The following is a 17,295-nucleotide window of genomic DNA, read 5'->3' on the forward strand; positions in this document are numbered from 1 at the left end:
AAATCTATTCAAACTGAAAGAAATGGAGCTGCAACAGTTTAGATTTTTTAACCCCAAAGTGGATTATACAAAGATTTTCATCAAAGATTTTTTTACAACAAGACTAGCATTAATGGTTACATCTTATTATTAAGGTAAGCTTTCTTCAAAGAACTGTATGATTGGAATCTCTTCCTGATACATAGTGACATGCTATTTGCTGGCTGCAGTGTGGAGAGACAAAACGAAAACAAAAATACAAACAGGCTTTTTTTTTTTTAATCTTGTCTTTATTGATTTAGACTTCAGAGCTACAGCCAAAAATAGTGCATCTGTAGAAAATTATCAAACACTCTATCAATACAGCATCATGGCATGTTTAGAATTGTAAGCACTTGACAAGTCGCAAAGGGAACATCCAATCTAGTATTTGGCAGTGCAACCCATGCACACGGAATACAGGGGAGAAGGATTCTTTCTCCTCCAAGAAAGCAACACTTCTGAACAGGAACAAAAAGCTTTTGTTCAAAAGAAGAATTCCAGTTAGCACGGAAGACTCATTGGCTCACTCAAGACATCATCGTACAGCGCTGGAAACTTTGTGTGGAATGTCAAAGGGGACTCGGAAGCTACAGCTCTGCTACAGGAGCCACGCTGTCTTCAGAACTTTATAGGCCATGGAGAAGGTCACTGAGTAGCCAACTGCCCAAGACAAACCTCTGCCAGGCTGGGGAAGAGGGATCAAGTATGCAAAAGTGTGGAAGATCCTCGCCCCTGTGAAGATCCTGAAGTGCAGCAGGGCCGTGGAGAGCTCAGGGCCACTCAGAGCATACAGCAGTCCAATGCCAACAAACGGGACAATATTTTCCAGGTCATTCAGGTGACCTCTGGAAAAAGAAGCAGAGTTATTTTAAAGTGTTGTATTTTGTTGAATAAACCATTTCAAACCTCATCATTGTTCAGCATCTTCAGAGCATGTGACTACTCAACAACTCTCGGCTTCCTCTGCAGAGGGGACCTGATTCAGTCACTGAAACAATTTTGGCATGTTCACCTGACATCACTCTGGTCTCTCCTGCTGCACCCCACATTTTTAAGCTTCTGTTCTTCTGTATGAAAGGTATCAGTTCTTCCCCAGGATCTTGCTAATACTAAGGACTTACATGAGGTGTCTGAGTACACCTGGGTGTGCAAGAATGCAAAGTCAGGGAAGAAAAGACGTAGCTGTTTTCTTGGAGCCTCTCTCAATTAACATCAATTAACTGGAGGGCTGTGACTGAAGCTACTGCAATTCATGACCTAATCCCATAAATCCAGTTTGGGATGACCATAAAAGAAAATATGAGATATCCTACATAGGAACTGCTATGTTCATCAAATGTTCATGAAATTCCATCATCTTGGAGAAGGTTATTTTTGAACATCTAACAGGTGTGACAGTTACGCTTTTCGTTCATTTTCTTCACTTTGAGCACTAAAATAGCTGGAAAAATGTTTGAAATTTTGAAACCATAATTTACTAAAAATTGTTTGAGACTGAACTCCAGATCTTGAAGTAATCTTTCACACCCCTTCCGAAATCTTCCCAGGTCCCTTCACCTCTTTAGATAAATTATACTTCCAGTCCAATTTACTGATTGAAACAGTGTCTAAGCCTTACTAATGATGTCAAATTTCAGAGCCAACTGGAATCAGGTCACGATACTGTCTTGCAGCTGCTTTTAGAATATATTTATAATTACAAGGAAGCACATCCCTCCAGATTTTTTATTCTCGTTCCCCATAAAAGTACACTGAAGAAAGTAATCTTTTTTCTTGAAAAAAAATCTATTTTTCCCCCATAGACTAAACACATTTCAATCACATATACAAAAGAGAAGCCATGCTAAATTTATGTGGCATTATCTGTTGCCATGAAGCTTGCAGAAGAAAATATATTAAACTTCCACTAAGAACCACAGTTGGGAGGAAAATATGGATGCTGCAACACCAACAGTGCAACTAGAACCAAGCTTACTTACTAGGTCTGGGGATGTCTGAAAAACTCTACAAAACATCAAAACAGAATTTGAAAATTTAGTATTTGAAAAATCCATTCTGTGAAAATTACTGAGGTGGCTGTCATTTTTCTACCACAACAATTTGAGTTAAATGGATCATAAAGTTAATCTCAACTTATCTGGCCTCTCACAATTTAAAAGAAAGGAACTGCCCCTCACCATGAAAGTTTACACTTTTATGTAACACCCATGGAATTAAGCAACAACTTCCCTGAACTACTCAGGGGCAGAAAAGGAAAGAGCAGAACATCTTTACAGCCCACTTAGATTAGGTTCTTCTTTCTGAGATTTTAATCCATAAGAGATATACAGAAATACGCTTTGTGAAACAACAGCCATTATGTGCAAGGCTGCAGTGTTCTTAAAACAGCGCTGGTATATATTTTCAAGATCTTCCCTAATGGAGGTTTAAATGAAGAGTTGACTGACATTCAAGTTGTTGGTATAAAAATAAACTTAGCTTCATCAAGGAAGCATGGAAGGTATTCAGTTAAAGCTTTCCTTATTAGCACGAGTGTATCAAACAGCATCCTGAAATTTAGGACCTTGGAAACAGAAAATTTTGCCATGAGCTACATCCACTTATGCTCATATTTTACGGTGTTCTGACCACTTTGCCCATGCAGACAGGTCACTACCCAAGAGATAGCTATTATAACCAGACAGTGGCTTACTGGTTTTAGAATGCACACTCACCATTTGAACGTGGAATGGTTTGTTCACTTAAACTAATTAATGTATTAGACTGCTATATAAAGCACCATAAAACATACATAGGCTTGACAGAGAATGAGGTGAAATCAACTCCTTGATTTAATATTATTTTATTATTTAAAATAACTTTTTCAGGTTCCTGTGTATTACCTGCGTACACGTTCAACATCTGGATCAGTCCTCAGGAATTTCTTAGCACTCTCCCCTTTTCCAAATGATTCTGTATCTTCTGGGTTGACAAATGCCTATTTCAAACACAAGAACACATGTGATATTAGCAGCCAAAATGTTTTATCCAGTCAGGGCAGCTTGCTATAAAGGTCACTCTTTTTACCTCAATAAACTCACTTAACTTACCTGAAGTTAAAAGCACAGTGAATTATACAATGTTTGCTGAATTACTGCTTTCTTGAGCCCAGCCTGTACATTTGTGTGCTGACAAATTAATGCAATGCAATTTATGCACTTAGATAAAGCCTTCTGGTGAGATGGACAAGCCTGCAGTAAAGCCAGTGGGCTGACAGAACATCAGCACCTACAAGGTGGAAGCTCTCAAGTCTCTTTTTCACCATTCCTGACAAATTATCTGAAAGTTCTTTTGGATCCCTTCTTTCTGCAGAAGTCTACAGAGCAATAGCCTTATTCCCATTATCATTTATGACCAAGGAAGTGTCTCCCTTTCCTCTTAGGTACAAATTTTTACACTTGCATGATCCATTATTACCTCAAAATACTGCAAGACATTACTTGAAAACAACATTTAATTCAGGCAGTGCAGACTGCAGTTGATTTCTCCCTGCTGACACACATGTAGTAACATATGCATTCTGTGGACTGCTCAGGCTATGCAGACATAAGTCAAGAAAATATTTTGATTTTAGGAGAGCTACACGATTGCTTTCCAGGGCAGCCTTGATCCCTATTTGTGAAATATCCTCAGACTTCTAGAGTTGTGTTAACAGTATATCAGCAACATTTTACATTCTCTTGCTCCACTCCTTTCCCATTTTTCACTTTCAAGACTTTTTTAGTATTTCATAGAAAATTAAAATTACTTGACTATTTTTTCTGTTTGTAGTACTACTAACACAATGAAACCAAACTCTGCAGATAACTGAGGGCCCACCCTATTGTCATCTGCATCCACTTGGAGCAGTTCAGCTGGGTTCTCCTGCAACAAGCAGGAACAAAAAGCAGCATTTCAGCAAAGGGACTACACCAAAATCCTTGAAGCACAGACCATCTTGCAGAAGCAGAACTCACAAAAACAGCCATATGAGACACACTCAGGGCTCCTTCAGCCCAGGACTAAGTGTTTCCTACAGAGGCCATGAGAAGATGCCTAGAGAAGACCAAGAACAGGGCAAGCATAACACATCTCCCATGAGCACTTTATTCTAAAGTAAATGCAGCTTCTACATTATTTAGTAAACCTCAGTGAATCTTTCATATTATTATCTAGCACAAATATCAAACCACAATATTTTCAAATAAACAGAAATATTTTCAAATGTTTTCAGATACTTTCAAATCTGAAAATCCAATTTGCAGCCTCCCTCTCACTCTAAAAAAACAAGGTTATTTTCAGATAGTGACCTCCTGCTGTAATAATTAGGGAATGCAAAAAGCTTTTGAATTATTGGATGAAAGGGCTATAGATGAATAAAAATCTATCCTCTCTTCTGACCCTACCAGTTATTATTCATGCAATATGGCTCCATATCACACTTTTGGTTCTTTATAAATTGGGTACCCTGGACATGAGATTTCTGCAGAAGACAATGGAAATTACAGTTATGAAAAACTCTTATTTGAAAATAACATAACTGTTTTAGAACAGTAGAGTAAGTCAAATGCAAGTGTAATTTAGACTCATAATTATCTCGTAATTAGGTTGAAAACATCATCCAATTGAGACCACCAAACTCAGAATCTCTCCAGAATAGGGAGGAGGAAGAAAATGAACAGCAGCAGTATTTGGAAACTGAAAAAAGACATAGCTGTGATATCTTTGTATTTCAATACAAATGTCAGTCTGTTCTCCCAGCCAGTATTTCCAGAAGATTACCTTCCTTGTGATCCTGAAGTATGCTGTTATCAGACTCATTAGCATCATTTTTAGAAGAACAATGGTTGTGTAAGTAGCAAAAGCCCTGAAGACTTCATTGTCAATTAGCTGGGTCGATTTGGCCATTTCTCCCCTTCTCACTGACGACCTCTAAAAAACATTAAAGTTAGTTAAAGCTAATATCAATGCAATCCAAAGTTCTGACAACAACACTGTGTTAATAGCCCTGTTTTTTAGCATCACTGCAATGACAGCATCATTTGGCCACTGTGGAAAGTTTCTTTTTAAACAATTTCCTACCCTTTCTTTTTTCATAAAAGCATAATATAATACCTTAAGATGATAAATTATAATCTTTTGCTTTCATTATAAGTGCTTATTAAACTGTCAAAGTACAAACTACCAAAATATTTAATGTAATTGCAGAAACAACAGTTATTCGCAGAATTAGTACTCTTTTGAAATAACACAAGGATTTAGACCAATTTTAGACCAATTCATTTGAATTAGCAAATTTCCCTAAGCAGTTACCAGGATAGGAGTATGTGACAATACTATGAACTGTGAAATGTAAAGAGGAAAATTAGTATTGCCTACCCTTTTTGTGTGCAAAAATGACACAATTATAATTGCACTTCAGCTTTCAAACTAACTAGTATCTTCCTACCCAGCAGTAACTTGTGATCAAACTGAGCTGAACATGCGTTTTTCCCCTTTGAGACCTTGTTCTTAAAAATTGCTTTTAGCATGACTCACGGGCAAAGATTAAGTTGTAATGACAAAAAGGAGAGGACTATTTCTGCTTTTATCATGGGAGGTTTAAACTAATGAAGTCTCTTTCCAATGAGACCGTACCAAATCCTATGGAGGCAATACCTTTTATCAACACCAGAAAGTTAAGAGGTGCTGAGGAGTGAATGCAGGTAGAAAAAAAGCACATCCCCGTGCACATTCAGTTTTTGCCCTGCACAACTCAGGCTTTTGCCTCACCAAGTGTTTCAACCACGCATTTAGTGACTAGGAATCCATACAACTAGGATGTCTCAGCTCCACTAGAGACCAAAATAAATGATTTTTTTGTTACAGCTAACTTACTTCCTGCGATAGAATTTTAACAATAGTCATAAAAATGTTAATATTCACTTGATTACGGTTTTAACAACCTCTCATCTCGCTTTCAGCAAAGTCAGCTATTGCCAAACAAGAGGAACTTGATGGGCAAAGAGCACTATGGAAGACTTGCTCTGAAGGCATGTCCTCGGTGAGGAAGTGGGAGCAGCTGTTTGCTCAGTGAAAACAAAGCTCGCCTTGCCTGGACCTGCCGTGGAGATGGGATTCTGCTCCCTCTTTTATCCTTTCTAAAACACTGCTTGGGTCACTGGGCCTAGCACAGGGTCTGCGGGAAGTTAATTCAGTGTAACTCTGCCTCCTCTCTCATTACAGTCCAGTTCCCAAGATAGACAGCGACTTGGTGAAGACTCTTCTCAGAAATGGACAGTAACTCCTCCTACTCATTTTAACAGTCTTGTAAACATAACAGAACTGTCCTGCTAGTCTTAACTTTGTATCAAAGCAAAAAGCCCCGCCACATTTTCCCATTTCCCCTCGCTGCCTCCGAGCTCCCGGAACGCCCAGGACCTTCCCACAGCACAAAATGGAACGGCGGCCAAGAACTCGGCACTTCAGCACCAGCAGAAACCGCACAAACACACCCCAAGTACGTAACAGCGTAACATAAAACGGGGTTTTATGGGGTGTGCTCATTACGGTTACAAACAGCGTGATATAAGCGAGTGATAATAATAATAATAATAGTAGTAGTAGTAATATGTCTGCGCAACTCCGCCCGGAGCAGCGGCCGGGCTCAGACCCTCCCGCCGCCCCCGCCACGCGTGTCCCGGCACCGCGGGCCCACAGGCGGGTTCACTTGTCTGTGCGTGGTTCAAACGCCACTTCTCCGAGTGCCGCGTTCTCCAAGCGCAGGCTCCGCTCCCAATCCAGCCGCAGATTCCCGGCCCGGGTATCCCCCCCGCCGCGGCCCCTCACGCACCCGCGGTGGGTTTGGCTCCGGTCGTGCCCGCGGCGATCCAGCCCCGCTGCTCCCCGCCGGCCTCCGCGCTCGGCCCGGCCCGGCCCCGCCTCGCCCGCCGGCCGCGGGGGCGGGTCCGGCCCGGGCCGCCCTCACGGAGCCCCGCGGGGCTTGTCAGGCCCAGAGCCCGCCAAGCTGGGAGAGAGACAAGGAGGAGGTGTGAAAAGGAGCGAGGAAAAGCCCTGCTGCCTGAACACCCTTGGGAAAACAAAAGCCATGGCCCGCTCCTAGTGACAGCCAGTTCCCAACAGTGCTCAAAGCTCGCCTAAAAGTCTCAGTGTTTGTCCCCTGCCTTCTTCTTGTGAAAAATCAGTATTAAACGATTGGCTCTTCGCAAATATTAAATTGAATACTATGTGTGTTATGTTGTATTAATTAGTATGACTGTATTAACCTTTTTTAAGTAGTGTGGTAGACATACTTTAACATAATGTTAAAATAGGCAGCCACTCGTAGTGGCAGCCAAGTTCAGCGACTGTGCCGATTTCCAAGAGGCTTCAAAGCTCACCTAAAAGTTTCAGTGCTTGTCCCCTCCCCTCTTCTCGTGAAAAATGCATATTAAATGATTGGCTCTTCGCAAATATTAAATGGAATGCTATATGTGTTATGTCGTATTAACCTTTTTTAAGATATAGTTTTAGGTTGTAACATAGTGTTAAAATGGAAACTATGCGATGTAAGATATTTAACTAGCTCAAGAAAGGGATGAGATAATCAAGAAATTCTTCGCACAGAGATAACAGCAAGGAGACACCTAAGAGTTACTGCCTCCTTATCAGAAAAGACAAACATCCTTCCACCTCCTTTCCGTCTTTAAGAAGCCACTAAGATTAAGGGGAAGAAGTTGACAATAACCAGAGAACACCCTATGTTTGCAAAGAATTTTATGCATCATGTATGAATATATGAATATGCAACAAGCTATTGCTTTTAGGGTTAATCCTTTGTTAGGGTGTGTGCTTTCAGGGATACATATTGCCCTAGGAAGGCACCCGGACAGTCCATATTTCTTTGCTTTATATTGTCCTAATTCTGATTGTCCAAATTCTTATTACTCTATTTTTTATAACCATTTTATTACTATTAAACTTTTAAAATTTTTTAAACAAGTGATTGGCGTTTGTCACATTCTGGTGGGCCTTAACTTTTACCAAAGGGCAAGAAAATTAAACTTGTATTACCAAGCTGCTTGTATTGCCAAGCCATCAGCACTGTTCCAATAGATATGCATCATGTTGTTTTGCAAAGTGAAACAGAAAATTAAGGAGCTCTGCAGCTGGCCACAGACTGCTCCTACCAATGTGGCACAATGTGATGGACAGAGGGAACCTGGTGTCCGAGCTTCCCAGTGGTTCTTCAGAGAGAATTATGCTATCCCCACAGCACTCCTCTTCAACAGGAGCAATGCTTGACTGAGCATGACTGAAAAAAATAGACACAAATGTACTCAGAAAGGATTCAAAACTAATCCTAAAGATGTGTACACAGTATGAAAGGGATACAATTTTTAAAGCTGCATTCTTATGGAGAAATCTCTACTCTTAGGTGCATATATTCAATGCTCACTGGTGTTGCTTCTGTGCTTCACGTCATGTCCTGTCATGTCATCTCAAATTCCTGTGTAACTCTTCTTAAAATCATAAAACACAACAAAACTCATTTGAGCAAGAGCTGTAGTATCAGAACTGTTTTGAAATGCTGGTAGGAGTTGGGTTCAACAACCTTTGTTCTCACTAAGAACACAGCAAATAGTGCTTTTGCTGAAATCAGCAAAAAAACTCACAGGAGCTTGGGTCCATCCCAGGGAATGGATTTATTTCAAAAAACACAGAGGAATTTCTGCAGCTCATGCCTTAGTTTAAGACAGGAATTGTGTCTTCATAGTTTACTTACCTAATGCATGTCCTGATCACAGAGTGTGACTGAAATAAAATTATAATTATCTTTTCTTGCCACCTTTTGTTTGTTTGGCATTCTACTCCTTACCTGCAGTCAGTTTAAAAAGCAGATAAACCTATGAAGTTAACAGTAAAACTAAACACACATTATTATACTTGAGAAGAAAAGCTGGTAATTGATTTACACAAATTCTCAGAACTACACCCAGAAACAACAGAAAGCCAGGGAAAAGGTGATTTTCATTCATTGTAGGTAGGCTATAAAAAGAAACCTAAATGCATGTAGAAATTCTACTATTCTAATTCTACTATTTCTGTGCTTTCCTTTGGATTTTACGTTCCAGTTTTTCAGATTCCGGATTCACATAAATTTTTCAGACTCTGGATTCACATAAATTCAGATTCATTTATGTGACTTTGAAAAGGCACTTCTGAAACTTGGAAAGCTGCTATACTCCCTGTCTTTGAATTTTGAGGCAATCACCTTGTTAATTTTTTCCTACCCTTTTTGAATACCCCTGATTCTGAGCAAAAAGATTAGGAGGAAGGGAGAAGGGCGAAAAAACAGAAAAAAGAGAAAAATATTTTAAAAATGAGGAGGAGATGGCAACAGAAGATAAGAGAAAGGAGAAAAAGAAAACATAAAAGAAAACAGGGAGGTAAAAAATAAAAGGAAACTATTTTAAAAGAAATCAGAAAAAAACAGAGAAAACTGAAAAGGAGAAATTTTAAAGAAAATAAAGTAAGACTGAAACAAAGGAGGGAAAAAAGAAAAAAATGAGAGAAACCAAGATTTATTGCAGACTCTGAACCACTTAAAAGGTCCTTAGAGGGAAACTCTCTGAGGGCAGAGAATAAGAAGAGTGCCAAAGTGAGGCTACAGCCTGTAAAGCAGAAGTGAACTTGTGCCCAAGGTCTATTTTCTTCTCTACAGCATAAAGTGCCTGTAGAACATTTGGGCACGTCTGTGATCCAAGTGAGGCTGGATACATAACTGCGGGGATAGTTGCTCCTGAGGGGCCCATTCCCACAGTCCTTACTGGTGTGAATTGTCCCTAATGCTAATGGGATTACTCCTGTAAATCAGGGATGCCATTTCAGCCCAGAGCCCAGGGTTGTACTGATCATGAAGGGCTTGATCTTGCAAGCCTCATTCGTGTCAGCAACCCTTTTTCATGACAGCTTTCCCATTGACTTGAAGAGCTATCTGTATGGCCAGAGACAGTAGAATCAGGACACGAGTTTAGGGTCAGCATAAAAGTAGGAATAAAAGAGTTTTTCATTTAACCTCCAGCAAGGAATGGATACTCCCCAAAAGGCCATGTAAGTGCAGTCATTCTCTTTTAGCTGCAGGGAGGGCAAAAGAGAAGCAAGTATTGATGAGACTTGTTCTGTCCTGTCTCCTCCTCTGGCTCCATTTATTCACCATAATTAGAGTGGTAAAGAAGGTTGCAACAGTACATTTCCACCACACCTCAAGCATTTGTTCACCACCCCCTTGATAATATAAATCAGTTTTTTCTTCAAGTAAAGCTGGCAAATTATGCCTGCTCCATGAAATAAACCAGTGCTTTGCAGAGCACTGGTCAACGCTAATCAGATCATGAATGCAATATCCAATCCATATTCTAACTTAAAATCTGAAATGCTCTTTAAATACTACAAGGAAATGGTTACAAAAATGTATAGTATTATGGACTAGAGTAATTTTTGTGCTACTGTATTAAAACCTGCACCTTCTGGTTAGCAAGCACTTTGACTATATTAAATGTTGACACCTATGTAATTTTGCTGTGATTCACACACTTCCTCAGAAAATCTCAAGCTGCTGTCTGGTTTCTCCGGGGATCTGCTTCAAAAACAGCAAGAAAGGATCCTTTGGGAATGGTTCCTGCTGGTGTAGCTCAGTGAAGGCTTCTCTGGCATAAGCTGCCTTTAGGTAGAGCTTCTAGCACTGAAACTGCAGTGTCCATCCAATCTTTTATCCATGCCACAGTTTAGAGGACAACAGTTCTCCATATTGGAATTTGCCTTTTTTTTTTTTTTTTTTTTTTTCAGAATTCCACATGCTCACTTGTGAGACAGAAACAGTAGAAAGTGATTGACCAGTCACAGTGGGTGGTGACCAAGAGGCAGTGAGAGAAAAAGGTACAAACTCCACAAAGGGCAGGAGTGGTTACATCTGCTGGCTATATGCCCAGCTATACATCATGTATACATTGTGCAGAGACCACCACAAAGCTCATTTACGTGTCATTTTCAAGTTATCATCTAAAGTTGTTTAAAATCTTCCAGATCAAAAGTCAGGCGCAGAGCAGTCATAACAAATAGTACAACACAGGAAAATTATCTGTAATCTGTGCCCTACCAGCTTGATGTCCCACTTGAGGAACAACTCAGAAAGGGATTGGTGGGCATACAGGAAAACCTTTTTAGGAGGTCTTTTTTTGCCTTGATTCCTTTTTTACTGCATAAGAATACTGCGAGAGCCCTGTTGATTCTGAAAATAAGTCTGCAGCACAGAACCACCTTTGTAGCTGTGTGGTGAGGTGAGGTGTTTAAAGCCCCATGCTGAACTGGAGGGGAAAGCTTCACTCAGCTTTTGTGATGCTATTTGAGCTGTATAATTGTTTTGGTTAGGAAAGCAAAATATTATTACCATTAAAGGACATAAGAAAGATGATATATGCCCATAAAACAGATTTTGCATTAGTAACTTCCTTTTAAACTAATGCAATGAGAGAGTTATTTGTTAAACATTATTTCACACAGCTCACAGAACAAAATATGATCCTTTAAAATAACACTGAAGTGGCAGAAGGAGGAATTATTCACTATAAAAGCATAACACTTTTCAAATTTCACTTCACAGATTGAAATGACAGAGTGTAGAGATTTTTAAGACATTGAGGTTCTGATCATTTATGTAAGAGTCCAGTGGGTTTTACTTGTTATTGTACTACTTCTCTACTCCAGAGACACAAGGAAATTATAAAGCTGGAAACCAGACTGGAAGATTTCTTTCCACAGTGACATTCCAACTGCACACAGAAGGCTTGAGTGAGCTACTGAGAAGACAGAAATGATAAAAAGTATCTAGCAAGAAGTTGCTAACTTATCTCTGCAGACAGGATATTTCTGTAAGTAAACAAGCAAAAGCTTTACAGTTATTGGAAATACCTGCAAACAGACAGGCCTAGTATGTCTATAGATAAATTGTTAAAGTTATAAAGTTGATTTCTGAAGCTCTCCCAGCTCCTACATTTGTACTGTTTGTGTAGATGTACCTATTTATGTAAGGCAGTAAAAAAGCCCTGTGGATTGAAGCAAGCTCATTTTCTCATGAGGTTTCTATGCTACTCTGGGATGGTTTGAACCTTTCATTTCTGTTACTCTTACATGGATTTATATCACAGCTGAATGTCAATAGGCTAAATGATCCTTGCACACTATTAATCATCTAAAATTGGAGTTTCTTAATGTTTTATTTGTATATATATATATCACTAATGGGATGTAAACCATGCTTAGCTTATAGAGCAGCTTCTGCCTGGCGTTTTGGTGATGATTGTAAAAGCTGAAGGCAGGGAAGGGGAGGGATATTATTGCCCAGATGGTTATTTTTGAGGAATAACCATCTCAAAGAATTAAATGTTCCATGTAAGCAAAATATTGATCAGTAGTAATCACTTGTCCTTCCAACAGGCAGCTGTTACTACCTGGTGGACTGTGTGTTTGATTCAGTGGAAGTTCTACATCAGAGGATGCAGGGAGAAGAAACAAGCCCCCCAAATTTGGGGTGTCTATTTTCATCCTGCAGGAAAGAAAGACAGGAGATTTCTGCCTCCAACCATTCAGCTGTGTCCAACTCCCAGATTGAGAGGAGCTGTGTAATGAATGCAAAGTGAGTAGATTTTGCTAAGTTAGAAAAGAGTGCCCGGAGAGTGCTTGTCTGAGAGTTACATTTGTGTGTGACTTGTTCCTACAGAAGGGTTAAGAGCCAGGCTGCATAGTCCATGTGAGGCAAATGTCACTGCTTTAAAAAAATCAATTTTCTGCAACTGTAGGGCCTAGTCTGACAGTACCTTTGCAGTATGCAGAGCTTCCCCAGGTAGCACACCTATTTTTATTAGTAATCTCCCCTCCTCCAACTCTCTGTAAAGAGCCAAGTTTAGTCAGCAAAATTACTTGGCACCCACTCATTTTATCCCCAACAGCCCAACCAACCATAATTAAACTATATAACCATACTTTAGGCTTAAAAGGGGTTCCTTTAGTGCAGTGTATAAAAGGCTTTAAAGAGAGACAAAGAGGCAAAGGGAAGGACAAACATTCCACGTGTAGCAGGTTAAAGTCCTCCTCCATGTCTATCCATTGACTTCAGTTGGCTGGGGATGAATACAGACAATTCAATATTTAGCAATCAGCAGCTTTGCTTAGTCGGCAAGAAAAGAAACAGTTTAAGGTCCAGAGCCTTCCCTGGGCTCCTTCTGCCTTCCTGAATCTCCACTCAGTTGCAGCAGCTCTCTCCTAACAGAAATGACACTCCACAGGGTTGGCTCTTGGATATTTTCTGCTGTGGTGCAAGATTGCTCCTCGGGATTTTATGGGGCAGCAGCAGACTTTAATAGTCGCCCGAGACAATTATTCAGATACTGCATTGTGCAGTCAGATTGCTTTTGAACAGCTGCAGAAATACTTAGCAGAAATACACTCCCTGGGATGGGAAATAAAAACAAACAAGCCACAGTTAGCAAGACAAGAGTCTGTGTCTTACTGCATCTTTTAGCTTGTAGAAAAAAGGAGTTGTGTAATTGATTTAAAAGTTAATTGGGACGGGGACCATTTTTCATTTAGTGGTCCTTATAATGTCCAGTAATAATAGGCTACAAATACATAGTCACTACTCAAACATTAATCCTCTTTGGGCAGTGTTGTGACACAGTGTATGGTTCTTTGCCAGGCAATTCCCATTAATAAGATAAAAAGGTGATAAGATAGGGGTGCAATTATTCTCTTCAGTAATGATGATCTTCTTTGGTGCAATCCTATTTACAAAGAACATCACAAAATCATACGTTCCTCTGGTAAATATGGCCAATTTCCTTTCTCAAAGCTTCAGCCTTGCTGTTCTGATGAATACCATGCCTTAACAAAAATACCATTTATATTTTTTCCCCCTCCAAACCACTATAACCACTCTGCTGCAACTAATTAATTTCCTTGCCATTGCAATTCTAACAAGTCCTGGTGAAAATCTTTTGGCTCTACAACATATTGTGGCTTGATGCTCTCTTGTTTTAAGTCTTAAAATACAAAGGGATTTTCAGCTGCACTGTCAATTTTGCTTGAATAAACAGTACTCATAAACACATAAAGTTTTATGGAATCTCTTAACAGGTATCTGGTCATCAAAACCTGCCTCCAGCTCAGGATTTGGGAGGATCTGAAGTACAGCAGGGGAAGAGAAAAATATTTGCTTAGTTTAGACTCCCTGTTTCTTTTTAATTCAGCTGGGCAGTTGGTGGGGGCTCAGTGGGCTCTGCTAGCCCACTCCTCTGCTGGATCTGCTTTTCCCTTAAGACACACTTTGAATATATCCTCACCATTTTGTCCCAGGATGGCCATGCAGGCAAAGTCAAGCTGGGACAATGTTTTGTACAAAATACAATGCATGATATGCTGGGAATTTGGTGGCTGAAAGACTGCTTGTTCACTTTTTACTCATGTGTGCTTCAGTGAAGTTGATCTTGATTTATGGCTGGATCAGCAAAATCAGAATCAGACCCTTGCTGCTCATTTCTGCGGGAGCAGGACCGGGCCTCATGTGCTCTTGTGCTCATTATATATCTCAGCACCAAGTCTCTCAGCTTTGATTCATTGAGCTCTCTTTAATTTGGTACATGCAGCCTTCTAGACTAGATCACATAGCAGCAGGATAACAATCCTCAGGAGAGCATTTCAGTTTGAGAAATTCATGAAGAGGGTGACTTTGCTGCTTACCTTCAATGACACTTGTGGAATAGGAAAGAGAAGAGTGAATGAAACGGAATTGCCAGCCTGTTTCAAAATGTATGCTCTGTTATACAGCAGATGACAAATAGAGTCCTCAATAATGTAATTCTGGGAGCTGTGCAAGTTTTTGTTGGGTTGTTGTTTTTTCTTCACTATAATCTGTCTCTTCACACTTAGGCCAGGTTTTTCTTACCTGTGTGCACTGCACACAGGAACTCTGAAATACTTCCTTGTGCCTCTCTGCAGGAAAGGCATCCACAGGCCCTACCTGGGGCGAAGGCGAGCAGGAGGAGCAGAGCCTCTTTTTACCATGCAGCAGGGAAAGACCTCGAATTCACCCCTTTTCTGTTCCCATCTCCAGCACTCTGACAAGGAGTGTTGAATTCAGAGTTGGAGAGAAGTCATACACAGATCTGTAACAACAGATGTTACAGATCTGAGGCAGGTCACTTCCCCTTGGTGTAAAACACACTGCTTTCTGAGCCTTGAAAAGCCATGCCTGTGCCTCCTTACATGGCAGGGATGGCAAAGCAGTAACCTTGCCTTCTTCCAGCAGGAATGAGCCAATTTCCTGCAGGAGAAGGCATTTTACTATTTATTTGGGTGTGCTGAGGGGAAAATGTGTCCTTGACAGTAGCTCCAGTGAATCATCAATATATGCATATGTATAGAATGAGTGTAGGAGCTCTGCAGCAAGAGAGAATGAGAAAGGGTTCCTAAAACAAAAGTGAGCATCTTCCCACTTTAAGAACAGCAGGATTTTTTCTCCTTTCTGTGGAAGATTAGCTTCCCACTCTGGTAGCTGCACCAAGACTATTTGGAATTGAGCTCTTGGTGCTTTTCACCCTATTTTCCACACAGGTGCCTGTTGGCAAAAAGCAATGTTGGCCTCCAATGGTAGCATTAACTGCCTTCATACAAGAAAAATTACTTTCATGTGAAGCAGAATAAAGGATTTTCATGGTATTACAGGTTGAAGAGAGTTGGAGAAATGTGCTTGACTGTATCCCAAGAAAAGATCAAAGCAAAGATCCCTGACATGCTACCTCCTCCCAGTCCATGTCATACTGCCTTGGCAGATCACAACCTGAACTCTTAGCTCAATGATAACCTGAATTATCTACAAGAAGAGGTGAGAGAAGCCTTGAAGAGGAAGATTCAGATGAAGGATGGGAAGCCAAGTTCTGTCTTTTCCTTGTGCTGGAGCTGACTGTTCCTTGTGGGCAAGACTGCAGGACTTGCCTCTTAACTTGGTAATGTACATAATTAACTTTTAACAGTTAAGTGATTATTCTTGGATTGGAAGTGTAGATTTTTTTCCATCTTTTTGTCTTTTTTTTCTTCAGCTGTTAACATTGCACTGCATGATACACTCAGACATGGCATTGCCTTCCCAGTCCAGAGCAGCCAAAACAAAGAGCTGCTCAGCAGCATAAGTGAGCCCCTTTATCTGCCCTGCATAACCTTCCAAACCAAGAGCAAATTCTAGCCCCATATTCTTAGATTTTATAATACAAATACATTTCATTCATGTTTCCTTTAAAACTTCTGTGAAGTTACTTCAGTCATTTAGTTCCAAAGTTTCAGGTGCACCATCTCACTTTTAGCCTCTAAAAAGCCTCTCTGAAATTGTGCCCCCTCTACTTTTGAAACCAGTTCAGGGACTCTTTTCACTCATTCTTGCCACTCAGTATTCCCTCTACTCTTCACTTGACAAGGCAGATAAATTGATATTAATGCTACATAAAGGAGGTCAAGGGCACATTAGGGTGGCCAGATTTGCCTGAATGCAATCTTTCTGCTACTGGCTTTCTACAGAAGGTGCTGTTAAAATCTTTGGACATTCCATTAATTCCATGAGGAGGAGTGCAAGTTTCCTTCTTTCACTAAATTTTATTGAATAAATAAGCCACCTACAAAGTTTCATGACCTTTTACAATATGTTCAGAAACACCTAAAATATAGCTATTGCTTGATGAGCTGTACTGACTTGAATTCAAGTTTTTTGACTACTATTCTTGCAGAAATAAATGTACTTGATTTGTTTCTTCCGCTGCAATAGACCCAGTCCAAGTCTTATGAAACCAAACAGATTTTATTTTTTTTTCTTAACTTTTGGGACATGGCTTACATCCAGCTTCAGTTACACACAAAGGATTTCACTCATTCTTACACTTTTGAAAAATAACCGCAGTCACAAGTAGTGGCACCTCCTTTAAACCTGAATTTTCTTGGTGATGAAGAAGATTAAGAGTAGATGTTGCATGAGTACAGCCTATCTGCAGATCACCTCTCACAAGTGCAGAAAGCAACAGCAATGGCATCTCTTTTCTGAGAATTTTACCCTGCAACTGCTGGAGATAACTTATCAGAATAAACACCGATGGGCCAAAGTTTTCAGCTGGTTAGTCTGTGCCAGCCAGTAAATTTGGCACCTCTGATAAAGCAGTGAACTTAATTTTTCACTTCTGC

At 40.1% G+C, this 17,295-nt stretch overlaps 2 protein-coding genes across 8 annotated transcripts in view; one reads left to right on the top strand and one right to left on the bottom strand.

The window, feature by feature from the left end:
* Positions 1-247: 247 nt before the first annotated feature.
* On the bottom strand, positions 248-6,910 carry MGST1 (microsomal glutathione S-transferase 1). The gene is given in 4 exon segments (NM_001245446.2): positions 248-866; positions 2,904-2,998; positions 4,822-4,971; positions 6,872-6,910. Coding segments are annotated over 3 exon segments (468 nt in total). The 5' UTR covers positions 4,948-4,971; positions 6,872-6,910; the 3' UTR covers positions 248-619.
* SLC15A5 (solute carrier family 15 member 5) overlaps positions 5,907-17,295 on the top strand; it is a 75,049-nt gene continuing 63,660 nt past the window's right edge. For 3 of the 7 annotated variants that reach the window (XR_012053757.1, XR_012053760.1, XM_032746380.3), the window contains exons 1-5: positions 5,907-6,538; positions 10,867-10,956; positions 11,785-11,948; positions 12,514-12,712; positions 15,796-16,076. The gene's annotated coding sequence lies outside the window, so the exon portion shown is untranslated. The remainder of the gene's footprint in view (positions 6,539-10,866; positions 10,957-11,784; positions 11,949-12,513; positions 12,713-15,795; positions 16,077-17,295) is intronic. The other 4 variants (XR_012053761.1, XR_012053758.1, XR_012053759.1 and 1 more) reach the window with 4 other exon arrangements.

Source organism: Taeniopygia guttata, chromosome 1A (genome assembly GCF_048771995.1).
Source record: "Taeniopygia guttata chromosome 1A, bTaeGut7.mat, whole genome shotgun sequence".
Lineage (NCBI taxonomy): Eukaryota > Metazoa > Chordata > Aves > Passeriformes > Estrildidae > Taeniopygia > Taeniopygia guttata.